Below are 19,309 nucleotides of genomic sequence, written 5' to 3' on the forward strand. Positions count from 1 at the left end.
TGACACAGCCAGGTGCTCAAACACGTCTGTTGAATAATGAATGAAGGAAAGAACGGATGTACAGCCAACTTACCGTGCTGGATATTGGCTAAAGGAAGGAAATATTGACAAGCACTTTTTTCAATAAAACCACATCAATTGTTACTTTGAGTAGCAAAGAATTAACTGAAGAATCCACTGGGGAGCGGGAAGAGAGGGTTCCAATACGCGCCCTGCACAGCAGAGACCTGAATGAATACTCCTGTGACACTTGTGTTCTTCCCCAACTGCCCTTTTCCAAATGTCCTCTTCAACCCTTCCCCAGCACAGCACACAGGCACGCGCTCTCTCTCTCGCTCTCTGTCTCTCCCCTCGCCTTACTAAGTGCAAAGTAAAAACAGGAGGTTTTTTTCTATTATTGCAGATGTAAAAACATCATTCCTGTTATAATCATGTTGTGATTTGAGGGACCAGGATCCCCCTCCCATGCCATCCCGAGCCCGTGGCCCTCCTTCTCCCAATGGGGGTGTGCCAAGCCTTGGAGAGCTCCAGCCAGAGACAGGCTTTGGCAAAGTGTGAAGCAGACAAAGTTGGTCCCGGGGTCTCCCTACAGGGCCCTGACACCGTGGAAAACTCACCCCAACAGAAGCACGAGTGACGAGTGGTCTGGGTCTCTCGCGAGTATTTGCCTTTTACGTCTGGGAGTTTGGGAAATTCCCTTTGTGGGGAACGATCTAGTGAACAGAAGACTAATGACTGAATAAAACCAAATCTATGACTTAGAGAACAACCCCAGGATTTTCCCCCAGGACTCAGAGGGGAAAGATCAAGATGAAAGGAGAAAAGATATAGTTCACAGAAACATGTTTATATAAAAGGAATCCCAGAAAGAGAACCAAACATACAAAAGAGAAACAATAATCAAAGAAATGAGAGAAGCATCTTTTGCTTAACCAAAGAAAACCTTGAATCTTTCCGTTGAAAGGACTCAAGAAGGTTCAGGCAAGAATAAGCAGACAGACCTATACCAAGGTATGCTGGGGGCCATTTCTGAAGTTCAAATATGGAAATAATCACTACTCAAAGGCTGAGGGACAGACAAGACACCTGAAAGAAATGCCCCTCACAGTGAAAGCCCCTCAGCCCAACGCCAGGAAACAGAACGCCAGCAGCAGGAGAAGAGACTTCCACATCAATGTCTAAAAAATATGTTCCTGTAGGAGCAAAATAAACACAAATTCAAGAACGCGAGATTCAGATACGTAACATCCAAGTACCAGTCCCCAAAACGTCACTTGAAGGAAGAGTCCAGTGAATGGAACAAAGAACTCAAGAGTTGAGACAATGTTACAGAAGCATCAATAACAAGCGATAAACCAATAAAACATAGAATTAAGTCAAGACAAGTGTTGCTATGTGGTTCGGAAGTTTAATGCAAATATTAACAAATTGTTCCTAAAGTGGAAATATAGAAACAGTTAAATGTTGGAAATCTGGATCTAAATACCAGAGTGTTTAAAAAGAGACTAGGAAGATGGGGAATGTATGAGTTCAAGATTCTACATCCGAATAGAACTGCCCGGAGGAGTCCAGAGAAGGAACGGCTGTGGGAGCAGCAGTGGCAGGGGAGGAACACCCAGAGATGGAGGTGAATTGAAAGCAGGGAATCTACCAACAAATTAGCAAATCCATCAATAAATGTATCATGTCAAGCAGACAAGGTGAAGCACCAGGCAGCACAAACAGCCGCTCTAGACAGCACTGTGGGAGGGGAGGGCGCAGAGCAGGAGCCAGTGCGCGGTTCTCTGCTGCACGAAGCCCAGGCACAGAAGGAGCGGATGTTAGCCTCCGGGGGGGGGGGGCGCCCAGGCCCTTAGGCTGTGGGCGGTACCCGCACCCCCTTCGTGGGATCAGGGGCGACGGCTGCAGGACTTTGCAGAACCGTGGACTCCAGCCTTGATCTTCCACCTTGGTCCTCCACTAAGATGCTCCAACGCGAGCGTGCATCCATGGAGCTCTGCTGGGGGCAGACTGCTTCTCTAGGATGTAGATTAAGTCAGATTATTAATAGATTAAGTGAGGAAAAATGATTATTCAATAAGTGCAGAAAAAAATTCCATAAAATTCAATTCTCATTTATGCTTGGGGAGGAAAAAAACAACTTATCAAGCCAGAAATAGAAGGAAAAGTCGCCAATCTAAGAAACGGTATTTTTTTTTAATCTGCAAAAAAGCAAATAATAAATTCTCTGTCAAACTTTAAAAGAATTGTCACTGAAGTCAAGAAAAAGATAAGAGTGCCAGCCATAACCTGTATAGACCTAGTCAATGTGACAAAATAATAAGTAAGGGCATAAGAATTAGAAAGGAAGAGAAAACTATCCTTATTTTCAGATAACATGATTGTCTGCATGGAAAATCCAAGAGAATATATAAAAAATATTTAGAACTAACAGGAAGGTTCAGGATCTCATCAATCCATAAACATGATACACAGCATTTCCATACACCGTTAATCCACTTATAAAATATGGTAGAATTAAAAAGCGTACATATTAGCACGAAAAAATTAGACACCAAATAACAAACCTAAAACTTAAAAAAGTCAAAAACCTAATAAATCCAAACCTCTGTGAAGAAAATTATTAAAGTTCTTTAAAAATCCAAAGTTAAGGAATCGAGGTGATTTGGGGCTCGTTCTTTCTTGTTGAAGCCTGCAGGTCAAAACCAAGCTGGGCTGGAGCTGCTCCAAGATGGAATATTGGATAAGATCAAATAGATAGAATTCAGTCTCAAAATATCCCCACCAGAAAGGGGATCTTAGACGTCTGCCTGTCTGAGGCCCTGCAAGGTGACGTGACGTGCTCATTGAGGTAACCCAAGAGTGGCAGAGCCATGACAGGAAACTGGGCTGCCTGCCCCCGCCACAGGGCTGCCCTGCCTGCCGCATCCCAGTGAAACCACACCGGGACTGGGATCTGGAGAAACCTGGAGAGGGCCTGGCCCCTTGGAGAGTCAAACCTCGAGTCCTCTCCTCGCTGCCGGCATCCCCCCGTGCTTCCTTTCTCTGCCACATGCCAGCCTCCTGGCCCTTCAGACTCCTAACCACATAAGTTGCCACGAGTCCAGTGGTTTCCAGACTTCCAGATTTTCTGGACCAGTCAATTTCCCCCCACGTTGTGCAGCTCCTGTCCGTCCTCACTGCCTCATCCATCAGGCTCTCACCACTCCCTGTCGGGATTTCTACAATCTTTCCTGCTGCCCTGCCTGCGCCCCGGCCTCCCTCTCTGGTCCCCCCTTTACTGTGCTGTCAGGATAAGCCGCCTAAAGCACAGCTCTGATCACATCTTTCTGCAGCCAGGAATAAAGCCTTGGTCCCTCACCCCACTATCTATCCCTTACCTCCTTCTCCACCACTTACACCCCGTGGACTCAGCGCTCGAGTCCTTTCTGACCACATTCTCTTTCCCCATGTGCTTTTATTCACACTATGTCCCACACCTTAAACGAATTTTCCCCAAAGTTGATGTTTTGAAGTATTACACATTCTTCAAAGACTATTCAAATACCAATTTGTCTATGAGCCTTGATAACTCACCTCTTACGCCCTCTAAATTTATCTGTCTCTCCGTCTGGTACTTAACATATCATGTCATTATGGTGAGTCTGTCACTTTCAGGCAGAGTTTGGCCATCATCAATTTCTACATTGTGTATATATAATTATTGAATTGGTAATTTGCTTCGCCCCCCTCTCAACAGATGACTTTATATCCTACTTCACTTGGAAAACAGAAGCCATAAAATAACTACCCCCACTTCCTGCCAACGCACCTACAAAGTCACCTGCATCCGTAGACATCCTGTGCTCTCTCACGCTCTCTCTCCTCCCCAACACTGATCTTTTTCCTGGTTCTGAATCCCATTCTCTCGTCTTTGACGAGAGCCTGGCTTCATCAGCTATCTCTACTTTCTTCTAAAGTTTTAACCTCTTCCTTTCTGCTGATTCCTCTTCTCAGTAGCTCAGGAGACGCCAGCCGGAATCTTTGCATGAAGCATTGTCAAGCCAAATCAGTTGTTCTGATACACCCTGGAGACTAGGGACCCTGGAGAGCTACCCTCACTCAGGCAGGGGAGGGAAATAAACCGTAAACATGCATTAGCCAGCAAGAGAGAATGCCATCCATCCATCAGTGAGACAAAGAAGACTAAAAGTTGATGCCAGGACAACCACCCTCCTCACCCTCAGCCCTGCTTGCCCCTGAGATACTCCTGCCTTATGAATATCTGTTAATTCTACCTGGACCTGATCAAGGCAACAGCGCACGCCTGATGGGGCACACAGACCTGTTTACAGGGACAGCCACTTGGCCCCCTCCTCATCTGGCCTTCCTTTTCTAAGAGGCCTGGCCTTCTTTCAGGCCCTCAAGCATGTCAACGACTATTCTGCCCGAACTTTTATGGACACCGTACCCTCTGCCTGGAGCACTCTGCTTTCTTCTCCCTCCATCCATCCTGTTTCTGGCATGGCTGGCTCCTTATCCTTCAACTCTCAGCTCACATAGCACCTTTCCTGACCCCTCATTTGCTATCACAGTGTTTTTCATAGAATTTCTCATGGCTTAACATTTTTATTTCTTTGTTTGTTATTAATTGTTCTCACCGCTAAACTATAACCCACTATAGACTAAGAACTCTGTGAGCACAGGAACTGTGTCTATCTTGTTTACCATCATGTTCTCAACACCCAGCACATGGGAGACACTCAAAAAAGGATGGAATGAATGAACTATACTAAAAACTAGCTCAGCATTGCCACGGTCCTAGGGTGCCACCTGAGGAACTTACTTAAACTAAACAATCTTAAGCCCCCTTCCCTAAATACAGTCCCCTGTCAAAGTCCCCTCCAGAGCAGGACAGTAGTTAAAGCCACAAAAACAGATTTTATTCAGGATTATTGCAATAGTGAAAAAGAGACCTCACTATACAACGGGGCTCAACTGCAAATACAGTGCAGCCAAGTGGGAATTTACAGCCGAGGAGCAGGTCGGGGTCAGAGGATGGGAAATTACTAAGAGATAAAGGGGTTCGGGGTAAACCACCTAGTAGGATCTTTGCTGACGACAGGCCAGAGGGTCAGACAGCACCTGGAGGATGGTGGAGGATGAGGAACCCAACCAGATACCGAGGGTGGTCAGATATCAGGGGCGGGGACAGTTCTTGATAAACCAACTTCGCAGGGTTCTTGCTAAAACTAGGTTTTCTAGAGAAGTGCACAGATGGGCCCAGGAGAAGCTTCAAGAGACGGACTAAAGTTTGATCAAACAGAAAGTCTTTGTCAATACCCAGATTCAGACACACCATTATCAGGATTGGGAGGGGTAGCTACGCAGGTAGACCATGTCTACACAGCCCTCCAGACCCCGGGACAGGGTGAGGGATGTAATATCAGTAACTACTGTGGGAAGGGGGGCTGTAAGTGAGAAAGGTCCTCTTGCTAGAGGACTTTCCTGAGTCATCTCCAGGCCCCTGTGAGGATGGCCTGTCTGGGCGATCACTCCTGTGCCTTGTGACGTTCCCCATGTAGCTGCTTATCGACCCTCAGACCCCTGACCTTTCAGCCAGTCTCAGAAGGTCTCTGGGGCTCACATATGGGCAACAACTTTTCTCATTAAAGTATTCTTAATCTTACATTCTTGTCCTCTACCACAGGGACCTTCAATCGTTAAACACACTAAGTCATCCTATTTGAAGAGGAGCTCTCAGTGATAAAATGAGAAGCTAAGAGGACACTGAAGATTGAATGTTGCCGCCATGAGTGTAGAGTATCATTAGCACCATGAACTTAAAATCTGAGCCCCTCAGACAAAATTTTGGGCAAAAGTCTTTTGATACCCAGGCCACAGATTCCGCCTCCCCAATGCCCCATAAGTCCATACCCTTTGGTCATATCAACCAAGAAAGGAGGGATGACATAGTTGGAGGAGGGTGAGGGGCACAGAGAATGAGGTTTGGAGCAGAGTTCTCATTCCTTTCTTTGAGCTACAGATTCCTCCAGTGTCTCCTGCTTTAGGGGAAGCATTCCAGGGTGAAATAAGAAGCAGTTCCAAGTGTCATCCCTGGCCTGATTTATTTAGGACTGATGGAAACGGGAACAGTTAAGAGACTCAAAGACAAGGTTAGGATTTTAACTGAAATGCTTTCTGGAAAAATAGCAGACTGTGAAACTGTTAAATAACTCTTTGCAGTTTTCAAAGATTAGAACGTAACACAATTTAACACAACTGAGCCTGTTACAGAGGAATTCAAATGGAAATGCAGCCCTCAAAACTACATTGGTACCCGAGTGAGCTCATTCCTGTTAGAGAAAGAAGTGCTTTCTGGGAAATTCGGGAGTCCAAACAACCTGTCCAATTGCCCAGCATGACATGGAGGGAACGGACAAGCAAATCTTTGGATTCAGAGGGATTCGAGCCGAAATCGTGATTTAGGATTGTGTGGCTTGAGCAAGTTCCGTCATCTCTCTTGGCCTCTGTTTCCTCCTCTGAAAAATGGTAATAATACCTATCTCGCAAGATTCCTAGGGGGGGATTCGCCATGCTAATAGGAACAGAAAGAACACTGCAGTGAGCAATTGTTTGTGAGACTATTTTCGAGCAGCATATTCAGCCTCCCGTGAATCTGTGGGGGGACTTGCTTTTTAAATTCTGCTCTTGCGCAGGTGTCTGTGGAGTTTGCATTAAGAACCTGAAGCATCTGTTCCTCTCAGGATGCTGCTTCTCAAATGTTACTTGGTTTGGTTTAAACTCTCAGAAACGCAACGCAGGAAAGCACTCAGAAACACTTAAAGAACTAGTAAATGTTACATTTAAGGTGTTTGTATTTCTTGAGTTGAACCTGCCCCCATCAATTTTCATTTGTTCCCCTCAAAACAAGTTACTAAAATGACTCCTTTTCCTTTGAACAGAGAATTTTTCCAAGATTGTGTGTTACCTGGTTGGAAAGATTGGGTGCCCACCTTGGAGCGCCTGATACAGCTCTCTCCTTTCCTTCGGACAAACAACCACCCCCAAAGAGTCCATTTTCTATCACCGTACATTTTCTAGTAAAGGAGTTGCGCAAACAAAAGTCCTAATTTTTCAAATTGCTTTTAATGTGGCTAAAGTCTGAAACAATTTCTCTTTTATTGGTCTCACTATTAAAATCAAGGGATCTAGCTAAAGGTGTCAATAAACAACGCCAACCATCTCTATTTCATCACACACACACCCTGCACCTCTCTATTTCATCACACACACACCCTGCACCGCTGCAAAGAAAAATGGAGCGTGCCGAAGCTCGTGTGTCAAACTCCTGATGAATGACCACAACTCCTCAGAGCTGAGGGCTGTTCTTCCGATAGACTGCTATTTTTAAAATATTTCTCTTTGAAAACAACAGCATGATTAATTCTACCATTTCCACTTAAATTACTCACGTAGAAACAACAATGCACTATGAGCAATTATTAAAAACACTTTATTATGTATAATTTGTACATGCTTTGATTTGTGATACTTGGGGTGATTTATTTTCCAGGATGTGATGTCAATTACCCAGATTAGCTAGATCTAATTTTCATCCTGCCACGCCACATACAAAAATACAATTTTCAGGGCGAAATTCCCTTCTTGACACAAAGATACACAGGAGTTTGTCAGACAAATAAAATAAGAAAGAATACTTGGCACACCACACAAGGCATCATCCGTCACACAGTAACATCTAATGAATTATTTTACTCGGAAATAGCAGGAAAAGAGCCCCTGCCCTCAGAGGGAAAGGCAAACTTCGTTGCTAAAGCCAAACTCCAGGGATGAAGGCTGGTCCTCGCCTCTCGGGGAAACTGGCAGGACTGGGGCATCAAGGAGAAGAGAAGAGTAGGTGCCTCATAAGCACTTCAGGAGGAAGGAATTGCAGGAGGTCCCTCGGGGACAGTCGCACAGTTTCCCGATCCTGGCTCCTTTTCGCACTGCGCACTGCTCTCCTGCGTCACACTGCAAACGACACAAGTGTGGTCATCAGCATGAGCAAACCCAGGCTCCCATCAACACAATTTCTGCCTCGTGGGAGAGAGGGTGGACCCAATCTCCATCACCAGAGGTCCAAGTACAGTCAGGCCTGAAATGCAGAGAGCCTTGTCTTATCATTTCAGTGAGAGAACATCAAAAGAAAGAAATTTAAATTATTGAGCCCCTCCCACTTCCTTCCACCTTGGTGTGGGGGGGGGGGGCGGGAATCACATTTCCTGGCTCCTTTAGTTGCTTGACTAAAAGGGAAAAAACCACCAGACCCTTTTTTAAAGAAATAAACATTAGACCTATATTTTCTCACAACCCCTGCTCCCTGCTGTCCACCTCCTCAACCCAAGAAGGAAGATTTGTGTGTGTCTGTGTGTGTGTGTTTTCTCCGAGGAAGGTGACTAGCCCTGAATCAAGAATTTTGACCCTAGAACTTAGATCAAACAAAATAGCAGTGCTGGGAAAGGCAGGAAGAAAATCGGGGGAACAAGAACAGAGTAGATTTAAGGGCTCTTCCAACTTAGAGAATTCTTCGCAAGGTGAAAGTCGCTCTTCTTCAGGAAACGCTCCTTTCCACACAGACCCCAGACGAGGCTGGTCCCGGCACAAGCTGTTCACCCCCGGAAATGGCCAGGCTGCCCTTTACCCTTAGAGACCAAGGGCAAGGCTGCGGTTGGAAACAAAAGGAGCCCACAGAATTCTGCAAGCCCATTAGTTGAATTATGCAGCCACATCCTGGGGGGACAGCCGTGGTTAAGACTCAAGGTGCTGTCTTTCCTCTCGGAGAAGCCTGGGGAGAGGGGACCCCAAAGCCTTACCATGGGGACTTGGCCGTACTTCTTCTCGTAGACGGGAATGCGTTTACTCTTGAGCTTCTTGAGGACTTCCTGCAGCGCTTCGATCTGCAACACACCGCCCCAGGCCGAGTTGCCGCCTTGGCTTCGAGCCCAGCCCGGGCGCTCACTCCCAGCCCGAGTTCCAATGAGCCCGCGCCGCACGCACTCCTCCCTGGGGCCCCACTCCAGCGTGTCCCACACACAGACCGCAGGTCCAGGAGCCGGGACAGGGGACCCGCTCTACGACCTTCGGGGCCGGGGCTCGGGAGGGTCCTCGGCGGACGGCGGGAGCCCTGACTCTGGGCACGCGGTGGGAGGGGAGCGGTGGGGAGGCGCGCGCACAAAGGAAGGGAGCGCGCGGGGCCCAGGGCAGCCGCGGAGGGGGTACCCACCAGCTCCTTCTCGTGGGAGGCATCGTCCACGGCGGAGTAGAGGTCCAGCGCTCGGGGCTGGAGCCCGGCGTCCTCCTGGGCGCGCGCGCCCAGCAGGGGCGGCAGCAGCAGCAGGGCGGCGGCGAGCGCGGGCAGCAGCCGCAGGCGGGGGCTCTCCATGGTGCTGGACTCGGCGCGGCGGCCGCGCTCCCGCCCTTTATAGCCGCCGAGCTGCGCGGCGCAGGGAGGGGGCGCGCGGGCAGGGGCGCGGAGGAGGGCCCGGGTCAGCCGTCTGGAGGCAGCCCCCGCCGCCGCTTGACGTCAAAGCCCGCGGGCCCCGGGCGCCCGGAACGAGGCTCTGCGCACGGACGGGCCAGAGCGCAAGGAACAGGGACCCCGCGCCCCCAGCGCCGCCAGCCCGCGGCCAGGGGCTCCCCCAGGGGCCTGAGCCGAAGTCAGGGGCGAAGGTGAGGGATGGGGAGCGGGGGTGGCGGACGGACTAGGAAATAGGAGTCAGGCGCACGCAGAAGGGTCGCTCCCCGGCTCCCAGCGGGGGCGGCAGCGCAGTCAGCCTCACCAGCCCCGCCCTGCCTCTCGCCCCAGCCCCGCAGGGGCAGCAACAGGGGGTGTGCCTCCAGGCGGGCACGTCTGCCGCGCACCTTCCCAGGCGCTCTGAAAGAGAGGAATCATGGCCTCCCCACGATGGGTGCCTTGATGGATCTTTTGGTGATGAGAAAGGAAGGGGAACAGACTCACCCAATTCAGGGGCCCGGTGGAGGAGGCAGAGGGCCAGATTCTGGTTCAGTCCTGGCTCCACTACTTAAAAGCTCGGGCAAAATAAAGAACCTATCTGGGCCTCACCTTTTTCTTTTGTAAACTGGAGTTTAAAAATATCAGGAGGATGGAATGAGAGACTGGGTATGTAAAGCCTGGCCTCAGCCCAACGAGCCCTGAACCCCCTGCCCTCTCCTTTGAACTCTGAGCTACCCAGGTAAGTGGTTGTGTGCAGCATCTCAGCCTGTCCTTGGGGCGAATCCAACCATCCTCTGACCCCCTCCTACACATCACCCACCCTGATGTACAAGAAGCCTGTGCAGAAGGAAACCAAAGAAGATGAAAACATGCAACTCCTGACTGTGGAAATGTCTCCAGAGATCAGAAGTCAGTGATAAGCCAGGCCCTTGGTGACCTGCATAGACACCTGTGTTTTAAAGGTAGGGGTCCTTACAGCCAGCACACAAGCGATAGTTCCTGTACAACAACCCATGTTTCCTCCATAGACCCAGAGGTTTCTCCTACCTGCCGCACACCCACATCTCTCCCCACATCCTCCTTCTCTCAATGGCTCCTGATTCCACCCAGACCGGCACAGCTGCCCCCACCTCCTTCTTGCCTACCTGCGACCCTCACCCCATCTTCTCTTGCTTTCCTCTGATCTGTAACTCACCACCATCCAGGGCGTTTTTACCCTGAAAATACACTACTGGCTTCCCATCTTACTGAGCCCCGAGTCTAAATCCCTTTTCCTGACTGACAAAGTCCCCGGGATCTGCACCCTTTCCCACTTCACGCCCCACGTTCTGCCCCAGGCCCCTCCACTCGGCCTCAGGGCCTTCTTTTTGGTCCTCTAACAGACAAGCTCATTCCCACCTGGGAGCCTTTGTGTTTACCTTACCCGGAAAAGTCTTCCTGCATCTCAGAATCGTTGACTATTTCCTGTCATTTAAATCTCAGTTTAAAATGTCCTTGACACCCAATCTAAAGTATCCACCAACTTACTCACCCGCAGACTTGTTGCTTAGCAGACAGTGTGGGTCACTGGGATAGTTAATACATAATGTGTCTCATTATTTCATTGATCAAGTATTTAATTGTTACTCAATGCACACTGGGAAGCAGTTCAAGAAATAATCTCTCCTGCCCACCCAGTGACGCAGCAGTTAAGTTCGCATGTTCTGCTTTGGCGGCCTGGGGTTCGCTGGTTCAAATCCCAGGTGTGGACCTACACACCGCTTGTCAAGCCATGCTGTGACAGGCGTCCCACATAAAATAGAGGAAGATGGGCACGGATGTGAGCTCAGGGCCAGTCTCCCTCAGCAAAAAGAGCAGGATTGGCAGTAGATGTTAGCTCAGGGCTAATCTTCCTCAAAAAGAATAAATAATCTCTCTTTGGGCCAACTGGTGTCTTAGTGGTTAAGTTCACGCACTCTGCCTCGGGGGCCCAGGGTTGGCTGGTTCTGATCCCTGGTGCAGACCTACATACCACTCATCAAGCCATGCTGTGGTGGCATCCCACATACAAAATAGAGGAAGATGGGCACAGATGTTAGCTCAGTGACATTCTTACTCACAAAAAAAAACCAAGAAAAAACAGAAGTAATCTGTCTTCTGATGAATAGCATACATATTAACAGCATCAAAATATTTTCCTTTGGGGTAAATCCACCTTAAAAACTTACCTGACACATCCTCCAGCTCTGCCTTCCACACATACCTCTTGATTCAACACAACAAAACTTCAGTGGCAGCACATTTTACTGTTTGAAGCTTCAGAGACACACTGGTACTCACTGCAGAAACCATTTCCAGTGATCTTAAAGCATTCTAAGCTTCAGAAGAAAAATAGCCGCAAATAGGATTTTAGCCCATCCTTCTGCAAAGATGAGGTATTCCCAACGCAGTACTTTCTCTTAGATTTTGTTCTACCCAGACACAAATAATAGCTTTCCCTTTGTGCCACTTGCGTTGGAAAAATATCTCAGAAGCTCAAGTCCTCCTGATGTTGGGTTGGTGCTATTATCTTTGTGGAAGCAGGGTACCACATTTCATTGAGGGGTTGGGAAAGGGACCCTTGGACTCTCCTGTAAAGTAAGCCAGAATATCCTGGTCATTTACATGTCATGGTACTTTTTTCATCTTTGAAGAGAATGACTTCATAAACTGTCTTTGGGAAGCATGAGACAGCAGGGCTTGGGCCATTTTCTTCCCAAAGACAGCTTACGTTAAGTTATAACGAGAGAGGCCCTAAAAGCATGAGATGTTCTACAATTTTTACATCACGCCCTGTCTGGAGAATTCATATCTTCTTGCAACTTTACAATGATTACATGAGAAAGAAAAGCCCCCCTTTTATGCCCCTAAGCAAGTGGGGAAAAATCGTAACTGGATTTAATCACCACTTCTCGTCTCATATAGAAAAGGGAGGCAGGTCTCCTCGCAAAGAGAAGCAGAAACCAGGACGTGTCTACAGAGATTTGCTGAGGACAAACCTCTCTTAACCACCCCTTTTTAGATGGAATAACTCAAGGAATGAAACCTCATCAGCAGAGAGCTGAGAACTAGTGCCAGTGAGATCTACTTGGAACATACTTCATCAGAAAAGAAAATTTCAAAGGTTGGGAAAACCTCTTCTTACTGATGTCTATCTCTTGGGGATCTGAAACTTTCATTATAAAAATAACCCATTAGTTGATTTGTGACTTGGCAAGAAAATAGAGTCTACCCTGGTTTTGGCCTAAAATCTCTTAAAATATAGGGCCCAGTCAATATTACTAAGCAATAAGTCTAGAGCCCTCAGATGTTCAACAGTGAGAAGACCGTGGAGAATCAGCCTCTGAAATGGTGTTTCTCCCAAACCATAGTCCTTCTCTCTCCCTCCCTTCTTCAAGTTTGGAATAATTTCTTTTCCTATATGGCCCAGGATAGCACTGGCCTTTTGGGTTGTCGTATTGGTCACATGTCAGACCACTTTGTTGTCTGTTAACCTCCTCCCCCTCCCTCCCCCGCCCAAGTCTTGTTCAACGGTAAAACTTCCTCAGTTCCGTTGACTTCTTAAATATTTGTATTTAAAATCGTTTCTCTTTACTTGTGTTCGCTGCAATTTCCTCCAGGTTAGACATCACTCCGTTCTCTTTGGTACACATTTATAATCTCTCAGGTGGCACACTTGTCATTTCTACATTGTCTGCCCTCCATCCTCCCTGCCTCCAGAGGGGGTTAATCTCCATTGACATTCACCATCTGTTTACCGACTTTCAATCCACAGCCTTCCAAAGGAACTGGTGTTCACTGTTCTGACTAAACATGTTTGTCACTATCTGGAAGAAAATAATCACCTGCAAGTAAAGGATGTGTGGTATTCATGTTAAATTGGGAGGTGTGGCAATGTAGTAGGAAAGAATATGTGCTTTACAGACGGCCTCCGGAGGAGTAAAGCAGGGGAAATTAGACAAAACTTTCCATTAATTTTTTTTTTAAAAAAAGCTTTCAACTAAAAAACTTTCAGGTTTTTTTTTTTTTTTTTTGAGGAAGATTAGCCCTCAGCTAACATCCACTGCCAATCCTCCTCTTTTTGCTGAGGAAGACTGGCCCTGAGCTAACACCCGTGCCCATCTTCCTCTACTTTATATGTGGGATGCCTGCCACAGCATGGCCTCGTGAGCGGTGCATAGGTGCATGCCAGGGATCTGAACCAGCGAACCCCAGGCTTCTGAAGCAGAGTGTGTAAACTTAACCACTACACCACTGGGCCAGCCCCAGAAGCTTTCAATTTTTAAAAAATCTGAGAGCCCAATATGTTCACAGCACTGCTAAGTACTATGAGAACCACTGAGATGATGAAGATGATGCCCTTGATCTTTGGGTCTGGTACTGGCCACAGATACCCAAAAACAGTCGCTCTGTGAGGTGAGGGTCCTAAGAGAGAAAGGGAAGCCCAGAGACGTCAGAGATTAATTTTCTCTTGAGAGAGAAGTTTCTGGAAAAAAATGGCATATGAGCTACTGGGTCTTAGAGGGAAGGTAGAATTTTTTTTTTTAAGATTTTATTTTTTCCTTTTTCTCCCCCGGTACATAGTTGTATATGCTTTGTTGTGGGTCCTTCTAGTTGTGGCACGTGGGACGCTGCCTCAGCATGGTTGATGAGCAGTGCCATGTCCACGCCCAGGATTCAAACCAACGAAACACTGGGCCGCCTGTAGCGGAGCGCTAACTTAACCACTCGGCCACGGGGCCAGGCCCAGGAAGGTAGAATTTTAATGATAACAAACATCCCACTATGGGGCCTTGGGGACAAGCAGCCAGTGTAAGTGAGGTCAGGGAGGCGAGGGCGTCTGGGGGAACAGGGAACGGTGTGCGTTGCCGGAGAAGAAGGTACACGGGGAATGTGAGATGTGTAATGGGAAGCGAGACCGGAAAGGAATAGTAGAGCACAAAAAAAAAATCCAGAGCAGCAACAGACAGTTCCAGATTTGGATCCAATGAACAGAAAGGAGCATAGGTGAACCCTAGGGATTCCATTTTTCAAATACTAACACTAAAAGCAAGCTTTTTGACCTCAGAGGTCTAGCCTCAGAAAAGGAGCCCGTGTCAGATATAGGGAGGCGTCACTGACGAAGAGATGCTTGCCCCAGGATAGAGCCGTCTCTGGTCTCTTGCTCAGTCCCCCTGGAGCAGAGGAGCAGGAGAGGCTCACCAAACTCACGCTCCCTGTGCCTCATCCATCCCATCCTCTCCTCTGGCTTTTCTGTATCCAGATCTCCTAAACTTGTGGGAAGTATGGGATTAGTGCCAAAGCAGCAGACTGGGATGACCCAAGAGATGAACTATACGACTTGAGAGAGCGATTTGAGTTCGTCAATGGCTGCTCGTTGCCTATGGTTTCAAGTTAACGCCTCACATGGTGTCGAAGTTTCTCATAATTTGGTCCTGGCCCATATTTCCAATCTCGCTTTCCTTCACTCCCAACCAGTCCCATCAGACATCTTGTATTTTATTTTGCAGGCACACCATACTTATTCCTTAATTTTGCCCTGAATTAGAGGAATAGAATAGGTTATGCTGCTGTAACAAACAACCCCAAAAGCTCAGTGACTTAAAAAAAACAGATACATTTCTTGCTCATGTCACATGTTCATCAGGGGTTGATGGAGAGTTGTGTTTGTCATGGTCACTCGGGGACCCAGACTGACAGAACAGCCGCCATGTCTGATGCTGCTGGTTGTGTTCCAGAGGGGAAAGAAGAGCTCTGGGCGTCTTGGACAAGCTGTTATGAGCTTTGACCCAGAAGTCACGCATCAGTGTTGCTTCCACCTTGTTAGCCTGAAGGAGTCACATGGTTCCACCAAAGCATCAGGGGCTAAGCAGAGCAGCGTTACCGTGTGTCCAGGCGGCATCACTGACCGCCACATGCACACATGCAGGTCCCATCCCCACCTTTGTCCATGCCCTTCCCTATGCCTGGAAAGCTCTTGCCACATCTTGAACACCTAACAAGTTCACGCGTCAAGACACATCGGGTCTGAAGCCTTCCTCACCTGCTCCTCCATCACACTGCCAGGTTCGCCTTGCTTTGTCTCCACGGAGTTTTACAGATACTGATTAAAACACCTAACATGTGTTACATCATGTTCTTGGATGTCTGTCACTTGCTAGACAAGGAGATCCTCGAAGGCAGAGAATAGATCTAACGACCTGGGTGTTCCCAGTGTCTAGCCTGGTGCCTGATGCACAGATGAGGAGGGGAAAGTTAGTCCCTACGAAATGAAAGATAACCTTTAGACACTAACTAGGAGACCATTCAGTAAAGTACATAATCTGTTATAGAATAGACTCATCAAGCAGTTTAAAAGCACTGCCAATTTACTGCCTAGAAACGCCATTATCATCCTGTATCAAGGAAAAACTTGTGCCAGAGAGGGGTCAAATGGTCTCACGGTAGTCGGTTTCAGAAGCAGGATTTCTGGGGTGCAGACTGCGGCCTCTCTCAACATTTCCTCCAACAACTAAGGGCGTTTCAGTCGCCAAATGGAAATTTTTTCTCAAACGCAAAGTGTGCTGTGCCACTAGGAAGGAGGGCGCTGCCTCCACGCTCTCGTTTAGACTTCTACTTCGTTGCTGTCCCCCCACACTCTCTGTGGTGCAATGGGGAAGGAAAACTGGGTCAGGACCGCATCCTGAAGAGTCTGGAGAGGTTTAAACCTGCCCCTGATCGCCCGGCGCCAGATCGAGACGTGAAGAGGTGACGCTGCTCTGGGCCGGGGTTTGGCCTGGACGGCATCTGAGGTCACCAGAGAAACCACGGGTCTGGACCTCTGCTGGGACTCCTGCAGAACTCATCCCAGTGAAGTCTATTTCTTTTGACGCAAACTCTAACCTCAGGAGAAACGGAATACCATCCGGCATGATGCAAAGAGGCAGGGCCTGAGGGCAAAAGTGTATTTTGTAGGAAGAAGGAGCTTAGCGAGCCTCCTGCACTTTCCAGGGGATCTCTGGCCCTGACATTTCTCTACTGAGTGTCAGCAGAAGTTTAGTCCGGTTCTGGTTTTAACAACAGATTCATCACGTCGGCTTGGCTTACCGGCTAAGTCAGGCTCAGCTTCTGCTCTGCCGGCTGATGGACTGACATCCGCATCTCTGCACGGCCCCTCGCATCGCCTCTCCACAGCCAGCCTGCAAGGCCCCTGAGATGGACGGGCCAGCAGTCATTCCTCAGGCTCCTCCAGCGTCTGCAGGAACTCCACAGCAGCTGTGCTCGCTACTCAGGAAGGTGGGATTAGCACGGCGCTTCGGGAAGACGGAAACCCAGGCACCGGCAGGCTCGCCCACGGTCTTGCTTCAAAGCTTCCTCTCCTATTAACCGAGCTGGAAGACAGTTGTTTGAAAACCCACGTCCGCTTGATGGACCGCATTGTAGACCAGGGAGGCCCTTGTATTTCTGTACTGAGGACGCTGAGGGGGCCTCGGGAAAGCAATGCAGTCAAGTGAGCGGGGCCAGACGGGCATGTCTTCACGCTGCATTTGCCATAGAGCATTCCCTGTTTTAGGGGATCTTAGGGAGGTGTCAATGGTGACTCTGGGGATTCTGAGCTTAAAAGCCTCAACTTTCCTCAGTGCCCCATACCCCCTTAATCTTCCACCCCTCTCTAGGGAAGACAGCTCCTCAACTGCGTTCTCCTCTCTTAGACAGGCTCCGCGGCCTATCCCCCACCCATCTGAGGACATGCAATTCCTTCTCTTTCCCATATGTCACGGCCGTCTGTGTCTACCGCTGCCTCTGACCCAGGGTACCGGGGTACATGGCCCCCAGTGTTACTGTTCACAAACACTGCATGCCCCACCTGGAAGAGGGTTATACCGGCCCCTGTTCAACGCGTATGTGGCCACGTGACTTGCTTTGGCCAGTGAAATACAAGCAGAAGGATGACGTGTCCTGTCCACAGGAAGCTGTAAAACTTTTGCCTGCTCTCTTCTTCGTCTTCCATGGTGATTAGCACTGTTCTAGGTGGGGCGGCTCGCAGCCTGAATCACGGAGGGCTTAAAACAACACACACTTCTCATCTCACCATTTCCGTGGGTCAGGAATCCAGACACAGCCTAGTGGGGCCTCTGCCCAGGGTCTGAGATGAGGCTACAGTCAAGGGCCAGCCCAGGGCCTCTCCCGAGGCTGGCATCACAAGATGTCAACCGGGGCCACCGTCATCTAAGGCTTAACCGGGGCAGGAGCCACCACCAAGATAACCCAGCGTTGTTGGCAAGATTCGGCTCCTCACAGGCTGTTGGACTGCAGCCTCGTTACTCGCTGGTTCTTGACTAGAAGTCACCCTCCATGCTCTCCAGGTGGCCTCTCCGTCAGAGCAAGCGTGAGAGAAGAGAGATGCTAGCAAGACAGAAGCCACCATCTCTCCTAACCTCATCACGGAAGTGACACCCCGTCACTCTGCCATGTTCTATTTACTGGGTCCCCCCCCCCACAGTCAAGGACAGGAGTGACGTAAGGGAGTGAATATCATTGAAACCATGTTAGAAACTGTCTACCACAGTGACTTTACCAAAAGACAAAATTAAATGAACAAGAATTCTGCAAGAACCTAAGCTTGAGAAGTGAGATGAGAAAGAGAATTGTGGATTTTATAACAGGGGCTCTGACACCCAGAAAGGTTAAAAGCATTGCCTGGGATACACAGTTAGGAGTAAAACCTGGACTGAAATTCAGATCAGTGCTATTTCCACTGGACAGAGATAAGTGAAAAATTAAATAGCAAGATAAGACGAATTGCCTTCAACTGAAACAGAAGCCAGGCCGTCAATTGCTAATTGAATCGTCAAATAAATCATCCAGACAATGAGTGAATTAAAAGTACAGAGAAGGCAAGCTCTTCAGGCTGGGGCAATCGAAAAGCTAAGTCAGGACAGGAGCCAGGCTTTGTGGGGTAGAACTGCTTGCACAGAGAAGAAGGGAAAAGTGTTCTTGGCAACGGTCTGGCCCAGCTGAGGCTTCCTCAGGGCCTCCCCGTCATCACACAAGGACGCTCATGTCGCTCTCTTCTCTCTTTAGCTCAACTCATCAGACGACTTTTCCCAGATGGGCTGAGGCTGACACGTTGTGCATCAGAGGCGAGGCCAGATAGGGAGGTCCTCAAATGTACTCTTAGGGAAGCGGTTCCCAACCTGTGGTGGAAGTATCAGAATCAATTGGAAATTTTTGCTCTGGAAACTACCTAGGCTCACACCCCACCCCAAAAAGCTAGGGCACCGGACTCTCTGTGGAGGGCCGTCCCGCTCGGTTGTCCTGCCTGTTTCTGGTATGACCTGACTGACACGACTCCTGGGGGAGCAGCTTAGGGGATCTTTGCCTCATCGCGTGAGGTGTCGGGAAGCGCACTGCCCTGCAAAGGTCTGCAAGGCCCAGTCTTTTCAGGATTCCTTTATCCTACCCTCGCAAAACACACATAGCCGGATAGCTGAGCCACATGGATGGGCAAGGTCAAGTCCCTCTGAGTTCAGCAGACTTCTCCTCTGTCCCCTCCTCTAAGGTCATGAACACACCCCAAGGGGCTTTCCAAGGGGACCTGACATGCAGAGAGAAGCCTCCAAAATAGTAGTAAGTAATTAAACCTTGATGAAAGACTTAGTGTACTCACCTTGAGCAGATATTGTGTTCCAATCCTGCAGGTGATAAAACGTCATCTGAGTAACTGGCGCCTGGTCCTCAGGCAAGGGGGAAAAAGGTGGACCCTGATCCTTTGAAAAATGAGTGTTTTCTTATTTACGTTGTCCTTCCATTTTA

General features: G+C 48.7%; 1 protein-coding gene across 1 annotated transcript; it reads right to left on the minus strand.

Moving 5' to 3' along the window:
- Window positions 1-7,479: 7,479 nt before the first annotated feature.
- On the minus strand, window positions 7,480-9,974 carry CARTPT (CART prepropeptide). The gene is made up of 3 exons (XM_070569878.1): window positions 9,266-9,974; window positions 8,856-8,939; window positions 7,480-8,013 (listed from the first exon to the last, which is right to left on the minus strand). Exons 1-3 carry the CDS (start codon window positions 9,422-9,424, stop codon window positions 7,906-7,908), a joined length of 351 nt encoding a protein of 116 aa, XP_070425979.1. The 5' UTR covers window positions 9,425-9,974; the 3' UTR covers window positions 7,480-7,905.
- Between the last annotated feature and the right edge of the window lie 9,335 nt (window positions 9,975-19,309).

Source organism: Equus przewalskii, chromosome 13 (genome assembly GCF_037783145.1).
Source record: "Equus przewalskii isolate Varuska chromosome 13, EquPr2, whole genome shotgun sequence".
In the NCBI taxonomy this organism is placed as follows: domain Eukaryota; kingdom Metazoa; phylum Chordata; class Mammalia; order Perissodactyla; family Equidae; genus Equus; species Equus przewalskii.